Raw genomic sequence first — 14,553 nt, forward strand, 5'->3', positions numbered from 1 at the left:
TGAAAATGCTCATTTCAGAATCCTTTGATTCATACACCAGAAGATTGGCATAATAGAAACCAGAATTTTCCAAGCCAAGCAGTGGAGTTAAGCGGGTGAAATGGTAGAGAAAAATGATCAGTACTAGATTCGATCTGAATATTGTAATGATTGCTTTACTGGACAATCACTGCATGAGTTACAGAGGAGGTCTAGGGCTCAAATTATAGGTCTTGCTCTAACAATCGTGGCGATACCTCACATGTGTGGTTTGAACACCGTTTACATATGTGGGCGGGTCTTCCATATGCGTTCGCTTCTGCGCACGAGCTAACGGGGACAGGGCGCTTTAATTTTATTTTTTTCCTATTTTATTTATTATTTTTATTTTTACACAGTTTAAAAAAAAATTATCATTTTTATTTCTACTACAAGGAATATAAACATTCCTTGTAATAGAAATAGGCATGACAGGTCCTCTTTATTGTGAGATCTGGGGTCAAAAAGACCTCAGACCTCACAAGTACACAAAAAAATGTAAAAAATTTAAATAAATGGGACCTTTAAACCGGTTGCTAGGCAACAACGTTTGACGTCGCTCCGGTCCTCCAAGACCATAGTCGAGTGAGGGCCAGCTTGCCCTCACTCGACTTTCCTGTCTAAGAGGATCCGGGTCCGGATCATTTTTCCTGCTGCCGGGAGGTGGGGGGACACCTCTTCTGCCGCCCCGTAAGGGTGATCCCACGGCAAATCAGCCGCTGGGACCACCCTTATCAGAAAGCCGACTGCCCGCCGTTTTAAAAAATACTGGGGTTATGGCAGCTATCTGCTGCCATAACCCCGGTATTTATTGTCAAAAGAGCGGCGTAAATCGACGGCGGGCGGTCGGTAAGTGGTTAAAAGAAAATCATATTTGTTTTTTTCTCATACGAGAAATATTTTGGAGTTTGTCCCTTCGAGAATTTTCGTACAAAAATTCAGAATCGGCTGTGGAAAGTTGTGTACACACTATACAAAAATAATATGAAAATTCTTTGGATGAAAATGTTCGCCCGATTTTCTTATAGTGTGTACAAGCCTTTAGGATTTGGTTTACTAAAATGGTAGGGTGCAAATTCTAGTGTAGCTCTGTACAAAAGCCAATCAGCTTCCAGTTTTTTTTTTCAAAGCTTAGTTCAACAAGCTGAAGTTAGAAAGTGATTGGTTACCATGCAAAGCTGCACCAGATTTTGCACTTTCCAGTTTTAGTAAATCAAACCCCAGTGTGTTTTTATACTACAGTATATTACCATCACACCAATGAAAGATAATATTGCATACTAACTATTTCCACCACAGTCCTGAAGAAGTAGTATGCCAAATGTGTCAATCATTTTGTAGTGTAAATAGTGTTGATATATATAAATAATGCTGTTGAAGGAGGAACAGATAAAGAGGGTTATTTACTAAAACTGGAGAGTGCAAAGTCTGGTGCAATTCTGCATAGAGACCAATAAGCTTCCAGGTTTTATTGCCAAGGCTTATTGAGCAAGCTGAGGTTAGAGGTTGATTGGCTACCATGCACAGCTGCACCAGACTGAGTTCTCCCGTTTTAGTAAGGCTGCATTCACATGTCAGCGTATGATCGCGGGCAGAACCGCCGCGGTTCCGCCCGCGATTCGGAGATTTATTGCAAATCGCGGGACGCCTAGCGTTGCCCGTTGATTTGCAATAGCCCCCCAAACCCCGAGCGATGTTGCCGCGATTTACGCCCGCCGAATCGCGGCAACATCGCGCAAACAAAATCGCGGGACGCAATACGCTCCAAAAAAGTACAAGAGCTTCTTTGGAGCGTATTGCGTCCCTCGATTTTGTTTGCGCGATGTTGCCGCGATTCGGCGGGCGTAAATCGCGGCAACATCGCTCGGCGTTTGGGGGGCTATTGCAAATCAACGGGCAACGCTAGGCGTCCCGCGATTTGCAATAAATCTCCGAATCGCGGGCGGAACCGCGGCGGTTCTGCCCGCGATCATACGCTGACAGGTGAAGGCAGCCTAAATCTCCCCCAAAGTGTACACCAAAACAGATATACAAGTTTTACAATTTTATTGTCCTTTGATAAATTTACATTTTGGAAAATTAAATTTATAGTTTCAGTATTGTCTTCCAGTGCTTGTTTGATGCACACTGTCATTGGTATATGTCACATACCTGTTGCCTTGTTTAATTACGGATTATATAAAAAATATTAGTGAAAAACTTGTTTTTTTTTTTTATTCTTTTTTTAACACCAATGTCACACTTCTAATGAAGAGTAGAAATAAAGAAAAAATTCTATTGGTAAAAACTGCTATGTACTTTTATGAAATGTAACACTGGAAACTACACTTTGAACTCTAAAATGAACCCAGTACCAACTGAGGCTGTGATTGGCTAGTTTAGTATGTCAAAAATATATTTTTATTTTATACATTGTATTTTTTTAGCAAGCGCTGTTATTATTTATTCTTTTTAGTCCATTTCCCTATTGGGTGAACAGCAGCTGCTTATTGTTTTTTTATTAATTAACCAAGCGCGGGTTTTTTGTGTTACTAGTTTAGTATGTCAGCTGTGTAACTTTGTAACCTTTTATCTTTCAGAGCAATAGGATACATCATGTCTACACTGTTTTACCCAATCATCACCTTCATCCTAATCGCCATCTGTATCTCGTACTGGGCTGTCACTGCCGTGTATCCTTTTTATAAGCGCGCTACATTGCGCCTCTCTAGATTACATCAGAGACTGGCAGCCAAGTGTAAACATATGGAAATTATCACTCCTTAATTCAGAGACAGATTCTTGGCTACGTCTGGGGAAGCTGTATACAAAATTATGGCCAACAAGACTCCATGCCAGTATGCAAACGAAATGTGTGTACCTGAAGTAAGTCAGGAGACTGTTATATAGGAATTTCTGAGGCTCATTAGATGAGCGTCACATCCCAGTGAGATTATCTAAGCAGATGTCTGCAATGGCACAATTCCCCAGGCAGCAGATTTTCCTCTTTTTTTTTCTTTCTCACTTTATTGCATTTTATTTTTTATCTTTGTTTTCTTTTCTGCATCTGTAATTTTGCTCGTTTTCTTTCTTCTCCATATATTTAGGCTTATTATTCACTCTCCTCTGCTTCCATCTACTCCTTTCTCTATTCGTTTTTCTATCATGCTCATGTTCCCTAATCTCCTTTTTCCATCATTCTTATCTTATCTTCTATTCATTTTCTTTTCGATCATCCTCCTTTTCCCTAATCTCCTTTTTTTTTCCACCCTTCTTATCTTCTGTCCATTTCCTTTTTCTATCATCCTCATGATCCCTAATCTCCTTTTTCCATCCTTGTTCTGTTCCTAAAGCGATATTAAAGTATTGTTTATTAAAAAATAACAACCATATCATACTTACTTGCTCTGTGCAGTGGTTTTGCACAGAGCAGCCTGGATCTTTCTCTTTTCGAGTTCTGCGCCGGTGCTCCTGGCCCCTCCTTCCTGTCGAGTGCCCCCACAGCAAGCAGCTTGCTCTGGGGGCACCCAAACAGGCGCACTCCCAAGACACAGCTCTGTGTGTCCATTCACACAGAGCTCAAAGCATGGCTCGGCTCTGCCCTTCCATTTCCTGATTGGCTCACTGGCTGTGATTGACAACAGTGGGAGCCAATGGCCCTTGTTGCTGCCAAAAGCCAATCAGGAGTGCGAGTCCCCGGAGAACCAAGGCTCTTTTGGACATCGCTGGATGGAGAGGGAGGTCAGGTAAGTATTGGGGGGGGGGGGCTGAGGGAGCTGCTGCACACAGAAGGATTTTTTACCTTCATGCATAGACTGGACAAAGGTAAAAAACCTTCTGCCTTTACAACCACTTTAAGGCAGGCCATACATACGTTCATGGACAAAAAAATGTCTAGAATTCTCCCATGCACATATTCCATGTGAATGGAGGAGTCCCTCACACTGAGCTATTGTGTTCTTACAGTGGGGAGACATCCCCGCCATCAAAATACACTAGTCAATGTTGTAGACTATAGCTCGCGGCACTGATCGATCGGGAAAAACCCAACAGCCTGCCCATACATGGATCTAAATTTGTCTAGTCCTTACTGAACTGGTTGCATTTTGATCCATATATGGTTGGCTTTACTCCTCCTTCCATTCTCTTTCTGTTCTGTTCGCTTATTCTTCTACCCTTGTTCGGTTCTCTCCCCTCCTCATTCTCTCCTCTCTTGCTTCTGCTCTTTCTTTTCCTCTTTCTATCCACCTTCTAATGTCCCCTCATTCTATCCTCCTTCTGTTCTATCTCCTTCTCTTATGCATTTTCTGTTCCCCTTACTCCCATTTCTATCCTTCTTATCTTCTTTCTACTCCCTCTTCTCTCCTAATTGTGTTTTCCCATTCTTCTGTTATCCTTCTCACCTTTCTCCTCCCCCTTATCCTCCGTGTGTTCTTCTTACTTCTCTTCCTCCTTATTTTCTCTCTACTGCTCCTTCAATCCTCCCAGTGTTCTCTAATCTATCCATCCTACTTCTATTCTTTCTTTTTTTTCTGTCCATCTCTGCCCCTTTTTTCTTTGTTCTCTATGTATTTGTTTTTGTTTGTTTTTTTCTTCTTATATCTTTTCTCTTCCTTTCATTGACAGACACAGCTCCATATTCTTCACTATAGGGTTATGCTGCCCTCTACAGGAGTAGGACTAGGCAGACAACACAAAAGTTTGGCTACGCCCTGTGGGCCGTCCTCGGCTGGCATAATCCCCCCCTCTGCTTAGAGATACTCAGACGGGCTGAACTATTGAAGTTCCAGTAGCTCCCTTAGCCTGGCCAGCGAATGCAGCTGTAGCTGTACGCTCGGTCGGCCGCAACATAGCCCCTCTGGATGGGGGCTGGCTTGCGATTTAAACGTCTCGCAAGGTCACATACGACCATATCTCAGCATGAGTCGCAGCGTTCCTTCTGGCCGACAGCCCCCCCCTACTTCGGTGGCGAGGGGGTTCCTGTCTTGGGAGTGTTACTCCATTGGATCGGTAAGAAAGGGTCCCCTCCTCTCCTTCGCTGGATGCGGTGTGGAGCGCGGGTGCTCCCTGGGGTGGTCGGTCCCTCTGGGTTTTTTTTTATTCATACTTTATTGTGGTTCCCAGGAAGGAGGGCAAGTTCGTCTGATTTTGGATTCAGGCCCTGAATCAGTTTATGCAGGTGCAATAATTCAGGATGCTGTCCTTCGGACAGTGGTGGCCTCCCTGCATCAGGGGGGTTCCCTGGCTGCTTTAGACATCAATTTGGTCTTAGCGTTGCTGCGTCAGAGAGGGATTGCTGTGCTGGGGTACCTGTATGACCTCCTCTTGCGAGCAGTGTCTCCGTCGGTTCTGGCGGCTAATGTGGAAATTACTCTCCAGTTTTTTTGGGGGGGGTCAGGTAGCTTCTGAATTTTCGAGAGTTTGCCCTGGTTCCGACCTTGAGATTGGATTGGGGCTGATTCAGGATTTAGCCGCAGTGTTCCTTCCTCTGGAAAAGTTGCAGAAGTTGAGTTCTGCGATTCAACTGTTGCTAGCCCACACGTGGTCGTCCCTTCGGGCGTGCATGCGAGTGTTAGGCTTGATGGTGTCCACTCTCAAGGCGGTTCTGTTTGCACAGTTCTACACGAGATTCCTTCAAAAGGAGACTCTGGTCAAATGGGACAAGTGTCCCAAGTTGCTGGATAAGGTTATTTTCAGTTGGGCGATAAAGTGTTCTCTGATCTGGTGGCTGCGCTCCTGGACCTTGCTACAGATGCCCATCTACAGTATGTCTTGGAATTTTGAATGATCAGGCTTTGCCTGGATCATTGGACAGAGCAGCTCCAGAGGTTCCGGGTGTGGATTCAGTTGCACAACGCCACAGCTTTGGCTTATGTGGATCACCAGGGCAGCACGAGTGTGTTGGCGGCCCCGGAGGTGTCCGGCATTCTCCGGTGGGCAGAGTGGTTCATTTGGGCCCTCTCTGCCATGTACATTTCTGGTGTAGAAAATTGGCGGGCGGATTACTGACGGAATGGTCCCTCCATCCGGAAGTGTTTTATTGGATTTGTCTGCAAGGGGGTACCCTCGAGGTGGATCTGTTGGCATCTCGGCTCGAAGGTTCTTGGCCAGGTCGCGAGATCCTTTGGCAGACACCACAAATGCTCTGTTGGCTTCATGGAGCCAGTACCATCTGATTTACGCCTTTCCTCCGCTCCAGCTTCTTCCGTGACTTCTACGCTAGATTGGGGCCGAAGAGATTCTAGTCATTCTGGTGGCTCCGGACTAGCTTCGCCAGTCTTGGTACGCCGACCTGGTGTGACTGGTCGCTATTGTCTCCTGGAGGCTTCCGCTCAGGGACGATCTGTTGTCTCAAGGGCCGATCTTCCATCCCATTTTACAGTCGCTGGCTTTGACGGCCTGGCTGTTGAGAGTCAGGTGCAAAAGAACAGGGGCTTGTCTGGCTCGGTGATTCCAGCCATGTTGAAGACAAGAAAATCTACATCTCGAAAGCTTTATCATTGGACGTGGAAGGTGTACATTTCCTGGTGTGAGGTTTGAGGAGTCCATCCTCGTTCATTTATAGTCCTTTCTTCAACGGCGTGTTGATCAGAAACTAGCTTTAGCACCGTGAAAGGCCAAGTCTCTGCCTTGACAGTCTTTTTTTCAAAGACCTTTGTCTTCCCATTCATTAATGCGTACATACCTTCAAGGGGTTGTCATTTTGCTCTGCCTGTACGATCTCCTCTGCCACTGTGGGATTTGGACCTGGTTCTGTCGGTTCTTCAAAAACCTGCCTTTGAAGACATGTGGAGATCCCTCTACTTAAGCTGTCACAAAGGTGACTTTTTTGGTGGTTATCACCTCTGCCCGCAGGGTTTCAGAGTTGGTGGCTTTGTCTTGTCGTTCTCCCTATCTGGTGGTTCACAGGGATCAGGTGGTCCTGGGACCGCGGCTGTCGTTCCTCCCGAAAGCGGTCTCTGATTTCCATTTGAATGAGGACATTGTGCTGCCATTTTTGTGTCAAAGGCTGGCTCATCCCAGGTATTTGCCTTGCATACTCTGGGCATTGTTCGAGCTATTTGTGTCTATTTGGCAGCCATTAAGTCCTTTTGGAGATCAGACTCGCTCTTTGTGATTACGGAGGGGCCGCGGAAGGAGCTTCCTGCTTCCTCTGCTACCATTTCCAGATAGATCAGACAGACGGCGAACTGGGCTTATTCACTTAATAGTCGAGCCTCCCCCTTTCCCTGTGATGGCACATTCTGTTCGGGTACTTGCTTTTTGAGCCTTCCGTTTTACAGAGTGGATGTTTTGGCATCTGCGGATGCCTCCTTTGGCTGCAAGGTTTTGCAGGCTGTGATTTAGAGGGTCTGTTTTTTTCCTCTTAAGGGTGTATTTCAGGTTGGGCTCCTGTTCTAGTTGAGCTACTATTACCTGGATTGGCTTTTGTTTAGCTTTGGGTTTGTTATTCCCACCCCTCATGTTTGGCACTGCTTTGGAATGTCCCTATGGTGAAGAATATGAACAATGAACGGAAGAGAAAATAGGATTTTGTACTCACCATAAAATCCTTTTCTCTGAGTTCATTGACAGACACAGCACCCATCCCTCTAAAGATTTTGTATGCTTCTGTTACTGCTTGTTACCAAACTGAGTATCTCTAAGCATAAAGGGGGATTATGCCAGCCCAGGACAGCCCACGGGGCGTAGCGAAGCTTTTGTGTTGTCTGCCTAGTCCTACTCCTGTAGAGGGCAGCATAACCCTATGGTGAAGAATATGGAGCTGTGTTTTGAACTCAGAGAAAAGGATTTTAGGGTTAGTACAAAAATCCTTTACTTTTTGTTTTTGTTCTTTTTTGCTCTTTTGTTTTTTGTCTATGGTAATTACATTGAATAGATATTATACATTAGTGCTATTAGCTTGTGCCCCCATGCAAATGGTATTTAGCTACCACTCTGCTTATCAAAGAAGTTGCCTATCCTCAACACTCAAATGATGTGAGCAGTATTCTATTTTGTAGTCTTACTTGATATTTTTTATTTTTTTCCTTTAGACATTTAATACCTCCAACGTGACCAAGCTGTGTCCGGGGGCTCAGTGCACCTTTGCCTTTTACGGAGGGGAAGGTTTTTACTATAAATACATCCTGATCTTTCAGCTGTGCAATGTCTTTGTGTTCTTGTGGTTGGTGAATTTCTCCATCGCCCTCGGGCAGTGTACGCTGGCCGGTGCCTTCGCTTCCTACTACTGGGCATTTAAGAAACCTGCCGACATCCCTACATGCCCTCTGTTTTCATCATTTGGACGAGCAATAAGGTACCTGGAGCTGGATAATAAGTTATAACATGCATAGTATTAAAGCATTCTCAGCAGACAAACTTTCAGCACAAATAACTTTTATTGCATGTGTTATGCATTTATTGCAGCCAAAAAAGTATTATTTATAAAACCTCTACATACTGATAGGTTTAACTTGTAACATATGAGGACAACACCAACCCTGACTTTCAGCAACCAACCCCAAACCTCAAAAATTATACTTCCACACAGATAGACATGTGCGTTTTGTTTTGTTCCGAATCGAAATTCGGACAAATTTTCCATTCTTCAGAAATATGGATGTTTCCGAATTACAATAGTAACAAACTTAAACAAATCAGAAATAATAAAACAAAATTTTGGATGAAATTTGAATTAAATTCGAAATGTATTCTAATTTACGAATAGAATAAAATAGAAAATAAAATAAAGGAATACAATAGAAAAGAATATAATAGAATTGAACAGAAAAGAAAATAAATAATAGAATAGAAAATAAAATAATAGATTAGAACAGAATAGAATAGAAAATAATAAATTATAATAGAAAGAAATAGAAAGAATATAACCATCTTCCAAAATTAAAATTTCAAATAGAATTTGAATGGAATTTGGTCGAATTCCATTTTAATTTTCCGATTTCGGATTCAATTCCACCGAATTCTGAAAATTCAAATAAACAAAATGAATTGCAGAAACAAATTAAATGAATTTAACAAATTGAACTAAACAAATAATGAATTGAAAAGAAAAACATTTATTTGTTCTGCACATGTCTACACATGGAAGGTCACTTATCCCCGCATGTCAAATATGTTATGCAAAAAATGCTTTTATTACAGTGCACCATAACAGTAAGGAACCTTACATTGTTTTGTTGCTAGCGTACTTCTATGTCTTTACCAATCTGTTTTTGAGTCTGACCTAGAAGAGCTTAGCTATGTTCCTTACTGATATATGTGCATGCTGCCGTAGGGTTGGTTTTCAAAGGCAAGGTAAAGACCAAGGCTTCTTTCACACGGTCCGCCTCCGCAGGCGGATCCGTGTTGCTCAGCGGGGATCGATCCGCGATCCCCGCTGAGCCGGGCGGATGACAGCTCCGTCTCCGCTTGCAGAGCGGAGAGGGAGGCGTCTCAGCACCCGCTACCCTCTATGGGGGATCGGAGGAGAGCGGACCGCTTGTCCGCTCTCATCAGATCCGCTCCACTCCGATTACTGGACGGATGGAAAAATAGGGTTTCCATCCGTCCAGATTTCAGCACAGGATCGGATGCGGATGGCAGCGGGTGTCAGCGGAGGTGACCTCCGCTGACACCCGCTGCCCCATAGAGCTGCATGGAGGATCCGATCAGATCCGCCTAAAAAACTGACAGGCGGATCTGATCGGACCGCCCGTGTGAAAGAGCCCCAACTTCAATTTTCAAGTGGAAATTTTAAATAAATAACCTGCCATGTGTGTGAATGCAGCTCTGGCTGCAAAACTCATCTCCTCTCCAGCACTGTTCCCTGCAGACTCACCTGCTCGGTGATTCAGCACCAATCCTCTTTTGAGTATAACATCCATCACCATCCAACCCACTTCTTATGAATCTTAACCTTTATGGACATGACTCTGGGGAAGTTATGTTTTTCACAATGGCTTCCAAGTCAGACCTGGGCTTTTTCTGAATTTCCTGTGCATGTAATGACTTTTTAAGGGTTGGAACCCTTCCTCCATTTCCCTCAATACAATGCTGGGAACCTTTGGGACCTATTGAGTTGCATCCCTCATAGGAGGGGAGTAAAGGTTGTTGTTTAGGCTTCTGGCACTTGATGCCTACAGTTTTATCTATTTTACTGTAATTTTTAGTATTTTTTTTCTCATCAAAAATGTATTTTAATCTGAGACATTAGGAATTAATGTCTTTCTTTCCTGCATCAGGTATCACACCGGCTCACTAGCACTTGGCTCCCTCATCCTGGCACTTGTACAGTTTATTCGAATTATATTAGAATATTTAGACCACAAACTCAAAGGTAAGTCTGGATGAATTGTAGCGCACATTTATATGACTGAATAGCTGCCTCATAAAGCAAAACTGCAATCTTCTCATCTGCCAAAGCAACAGATTTATTTTATGTCCCCCTCCCTGGTAGTGGGTACTTATCTGTCCTTCAATCTTCCACGGGGGCCCAGACACCTGTCAAGCTGAAGGACCAGCTGTACTGCCTTTATCACTGGAAGTTAACCACCTGTAGCTCCCCCTGCAGTGCAACTGGCTTCTCCTTCACTCCCTCCCACCAGCTGTGCTGCAAGGGGAGCTACAGGAGGATCATTTCCAGTATCTGCTTCCCCGTACGCCCCCACTCTGATCACCCCCTCGCTCTTTGTGCACCCCTTGTAGTGCTTCCGGTGTTCTCCTCCTCTCTCTCTGGCTGCAGCTGCTGCTGGGCTCACAGGGGGATTGTGTAGGGATGGAGAGTAGGGTAAGGAGGTGTTAAATATGTCATACTTACTGACCCCTTCCTTTCCTGAATGAACACAGTAGGCGATCGCTAGCAATAGCTTTAGTGTTCATTCACAACTGAAGCTTAGTAAACTGTGTTTACTATGCTTCAGTTTGTAAATGAACAGGAAACTTTACAGCACTTCCTTTTTCCTTTATCTCCAGTGCGGCTGAGGCTGCAGAGAAAGGGACTGAGGAATCTTTGTCCCTATATCCTTGGTCTTTTTCTCTGTCTCAAAAATGACCTCTGATATTTCACCAGAGGACAGTAAATATTAAAAAAAAATAGAAAAGTAAGCTCTCATTCACATGTTCTTTGCCCTCCCCATGAAAGTCTGTGGGGAAGCAGCAGCTGTATAGACACAGCCTCTCATCTTAAATAGGTAGCAAACCTAGAAATGTAATCTGTTGCAGCTTACCAATCATTAGATGTGGTGGCTGCATTCGTTTTCTTAGGCTTTTTTCCCTCAACAGGTGATTCTGGCCAGTAACACACCTCCTGTATTAGAGTGCCTCTACTCTGGATGAAGGATAACAGGGGGCACCTTTTGGACAGCAGCATTACCAGTCTGGGGGGAGGGGATTGTTAGATATATCAACAGATTTAAAAACATTAACAAATTGAAGCCAAACTCCAGCTCACATCTTATTAGTTGCAGCAATCAGTTTTTTTTTATTTTTGTGATAAAGATTTTACATAAATAAAAGCTGATCATTTTAATAACCCCAGTGTTAAATGGTTTGTCTCATCCAAGTAAACTGATACATTCTGCTGGAGAGCTTGTGCTTTTGAAAAATAACAGACTTACTGGCTGGATCACCAGATAAAAATAGAAGAAAGCCTAAAAATTAAAATGAATGCAGCCATCACAAGAATTGGTAAGCTGCAATATAATAAATGTTTGCTTTGGAGTTTAATACCGCTTAATTTGACAGGCGTGTGGATGCAGTTGAGCACCTCAAAATGCACACTGTATGTGTTTGGGGCCACTCACCCATACCTGACGCCCGGGTTGCCGGAACGCAGAACCTTGTGGCTTCAGACGGATAAACAAACAGACGATTCACAGTGTACGGGCCTCATGTGAATGGGAGATTATTACCAATTTGGATTGGGGTGAGAGGGGTTTAGAATGGAGGTTTTAAAGTTTGGAGTCTGTGACAGCATGGAAAGTATACATTTTTGATATTATTTTCCCCTTTTTAGCTTCCCAGAACTCCTTTGCAAGATTTCTGTTGTGCTGCTTGAAATGCTGCTTCTGGTGCCTGGAAAAGTTCATCAAGTTTATAAACCGGAATGCCTATATTATGGTATGTATATGTTCTGTATAGCCACTTGCCGACAGTGCACTGGTTTTACTGCTACAGTGCGGGCCGGATACTCAGAATCACGTATGTGCAGGGCTTTTTATTTTTAGAGAATAGGTGCAGGAACTCCCACCTTCTGATACTCCCCCCCCCCCCCATTGTCTCCACCTAAACCTACCTCCGAGCACCGTTCATTGGTTCCACCCCCTACCCACCTCCCAGTACTGCACCAAGTATCATTTTGGGGTGCTAAATAATTTGTATGGAATTTGTACTTGTCTAGTAACAAGAAAAGCAGTAACAATAAATCCCCCAAGCAAACAATAGATCCCTCACACAACAATAGACTCCCCCAGCAACAATGGACCCCACACCAACAACAATAGGGCCCCCTAAGCAACAATAGATTCACCCCCAGCAACAATAGTTCCCCTACACAACAATAGACTACACACACACACACACAGCAACAATGGACCACCCCCAACAAAATATCAACCCCGGCAAAAAAAAGATTCCTCTAGCAACATTATACCCCACTGCAGCAACAATAGATCTCCCAGTAGCCAGCATTAATAGACCTCTTCCTCAATAGAATATCCATATATCCTCCACCAGCAACAATAGACCCTTGCCCAAAAACAGATCCCCGTCAGTGACAAGAGATGTCCCAGAAGCCAGCATCGATAGACTCTCCATCACACCCCAGCACCCCTTGCTATTACATACATTCAGTGCTGGAGGTGCCGGAACTGAGTTCCCCCGCGTTCCTGCTGAAAAAAAGCCCTGCGTATGTGTGACACTACAAATTCTGAATGGACCCTCTGCACACTGCTACACCCTTTCCAGCAAACTATGCAATGAAAAACAGGGATATTTAGTTCACATATATTGCAATACATGTTTAAGCTGACCAACTGCATCAAAGTTATCCCTCTTCTGGCCAGTCCTACACTGCCTTGCCACTGCAAATGCTCCGGTGTACATCATGCCAACATGGGGCATAAATACCCTAGGTGAGGGAGAGCAACTAGGTTCAGATCTGGTCACAAACCTGCATTATAACAAAGAAAAGATATACCCATGCTCAAATCCCAATAGCTTGCTCATGTATTTGAACTATCAGGGGCTAAAGGGGTGTGACCACATAGTAACACTACAAATTTTAAAATGGACCCTCTGCACACTGCTACACCCTTTCCAGCAAACTATGCAATGACAAACAGGGATTTTTAGTTCACATATATTGCAATACATGTTTAAGCTGACCAACTGCGACCAAACTGGAAAGGGTGTAGCAGTGTGCAGAGGGTCCATTCAGAAGTAGAATAGGGGTGGCTAGAACCCCTATCAACTTTTTTTTTCTCAACAATAAAACCCTTCTGCAATGTCCAATCACAGCGCAAATGGATATTGATTAGTGAATGAATAAATATATCAATAAGAAATTACTATAAATAAGTAACTAATAAAGTGCAACGTGCAAATTACTTATGTGCAAAAACCGTATGGTGCCCCCACTTGGGGGTTTAATACAATATGTGAAACTACTGTAAATATAAATAGTGCAAATCAGAAATGATTACAGTAATATTTCTCACATAAATAACTAATAACATCAAAAAAGTCCAAGTAAGTCCCAAAGAGTTCTTGAGTGCCAAGAGAAAAGTGCAAAATCATGCCATCAATCCAGTGCAGTGAATGGTGCCGATCCTCCCCCTTTGGGTGTTCACTTACCGGACAGAGATGACCCCTGAGCTAAATAGCTGAAAAGGGTCATAAGAGCTTGTGTCCAAGTAAGGAACCTGGTGCAGCAATCCTTAAGGGAAAGGTATCTGTAACCTTCAGTGGATCTCAGTAACCCCATGTACATACATGGAGAGAAGGAAGCTCTAAATGGTGTAACTCCGATATAGACTTTTATTGGGTAAATCAAGAATAAAACTCACATTTAGCAGTGTATAATCAGGCAGACAGTATCTTAAAACTCGTGTAGAAACCTTCCTGGTCGCGGCGTGCGCTCGGGAAAAGCTCCGTGGTCCCGGCGTGCGTTCCACCGCACCGGAAGTGACGTACCGCTAGGATGTAGACCGGAAATGACGTCCTAGCGGTACGTCACTTCCGGTGCGGTGGAACGCACGCCGGGACCACGGAGCTTTTCCCGAGCGCACGCCGCGACCAGTTTTAAGATATTGTCTGCCTGATTATACGCTGCTAAATGTGAGTTTTATTCTTGATTTACCCAATAAAAGTCTATATCGGAGTTAAACTATTGTGAGCTTCCTTCTCTCCATGTATGTACATCAGGTTACTGAGAGCCACTGAAGGTTACAGATACCTTGCCCTTAAGGATTACTGCACCAGGTTCCTTACTGGGACACAAGCTCTGTTGACCCTTTTCAGCTATATAGCTCAGGGGTCATCTCTGTTCGGTAAGTTAACACCCAAAGGAGGAGGATC

At 43.9% G+C, this 14,553-nt stretch overlaps 1 protein-coding gene across 3 annotated transcripts in view; it reads left to right on the top strand.

The window, feature by feature from the left end:
• Window positions 1-14,553, top strand: part of SLC44A5 (solute carrier family 44 member 5) — a 282,899-nt gene that overhangs the window by 215,859 nt on the left and 52,487 nt on the right. For all 3 annotated transcript variants that reach the window (XM_082266222.1, XM_082266223.1, XM_082266221.1), the window contains exons 13-17: window positions 2,598-2,690; window positions 2,796-2,883; window positions 8,034-8,296; window positions 10,221-10,315; window positions 11,993-12,096. In XM_082266222.1, coding sequence (XP_082122348.1) covers window positions 2,598-2,690; window positions 2,796-2,883; window positions 8,034-8,296; window positions 10,221-10,315; window positions 11,993-12,096 — 643 coding nt within the window. The remainder of the gene's footprint in view (window positions 1-2,597; window positions 2,691-2,795; window positions 2,884-8,033; window positions 8,297-10,220; window positions 10,316-11,992; window positions 12,097-14,553) is intronic.

This window comes from Pelophylax lessonae, assembly GCF_965119305.1.
Source record: "Pelophylax lessonae genome assembly, chromosome: 8".
NCBI classification, from domain to species: Eukaryota; Metazoa; Chordata; class Amphibia; order Anura; family Ranidae; genus Pelophylax; species Pelophylax lessonae.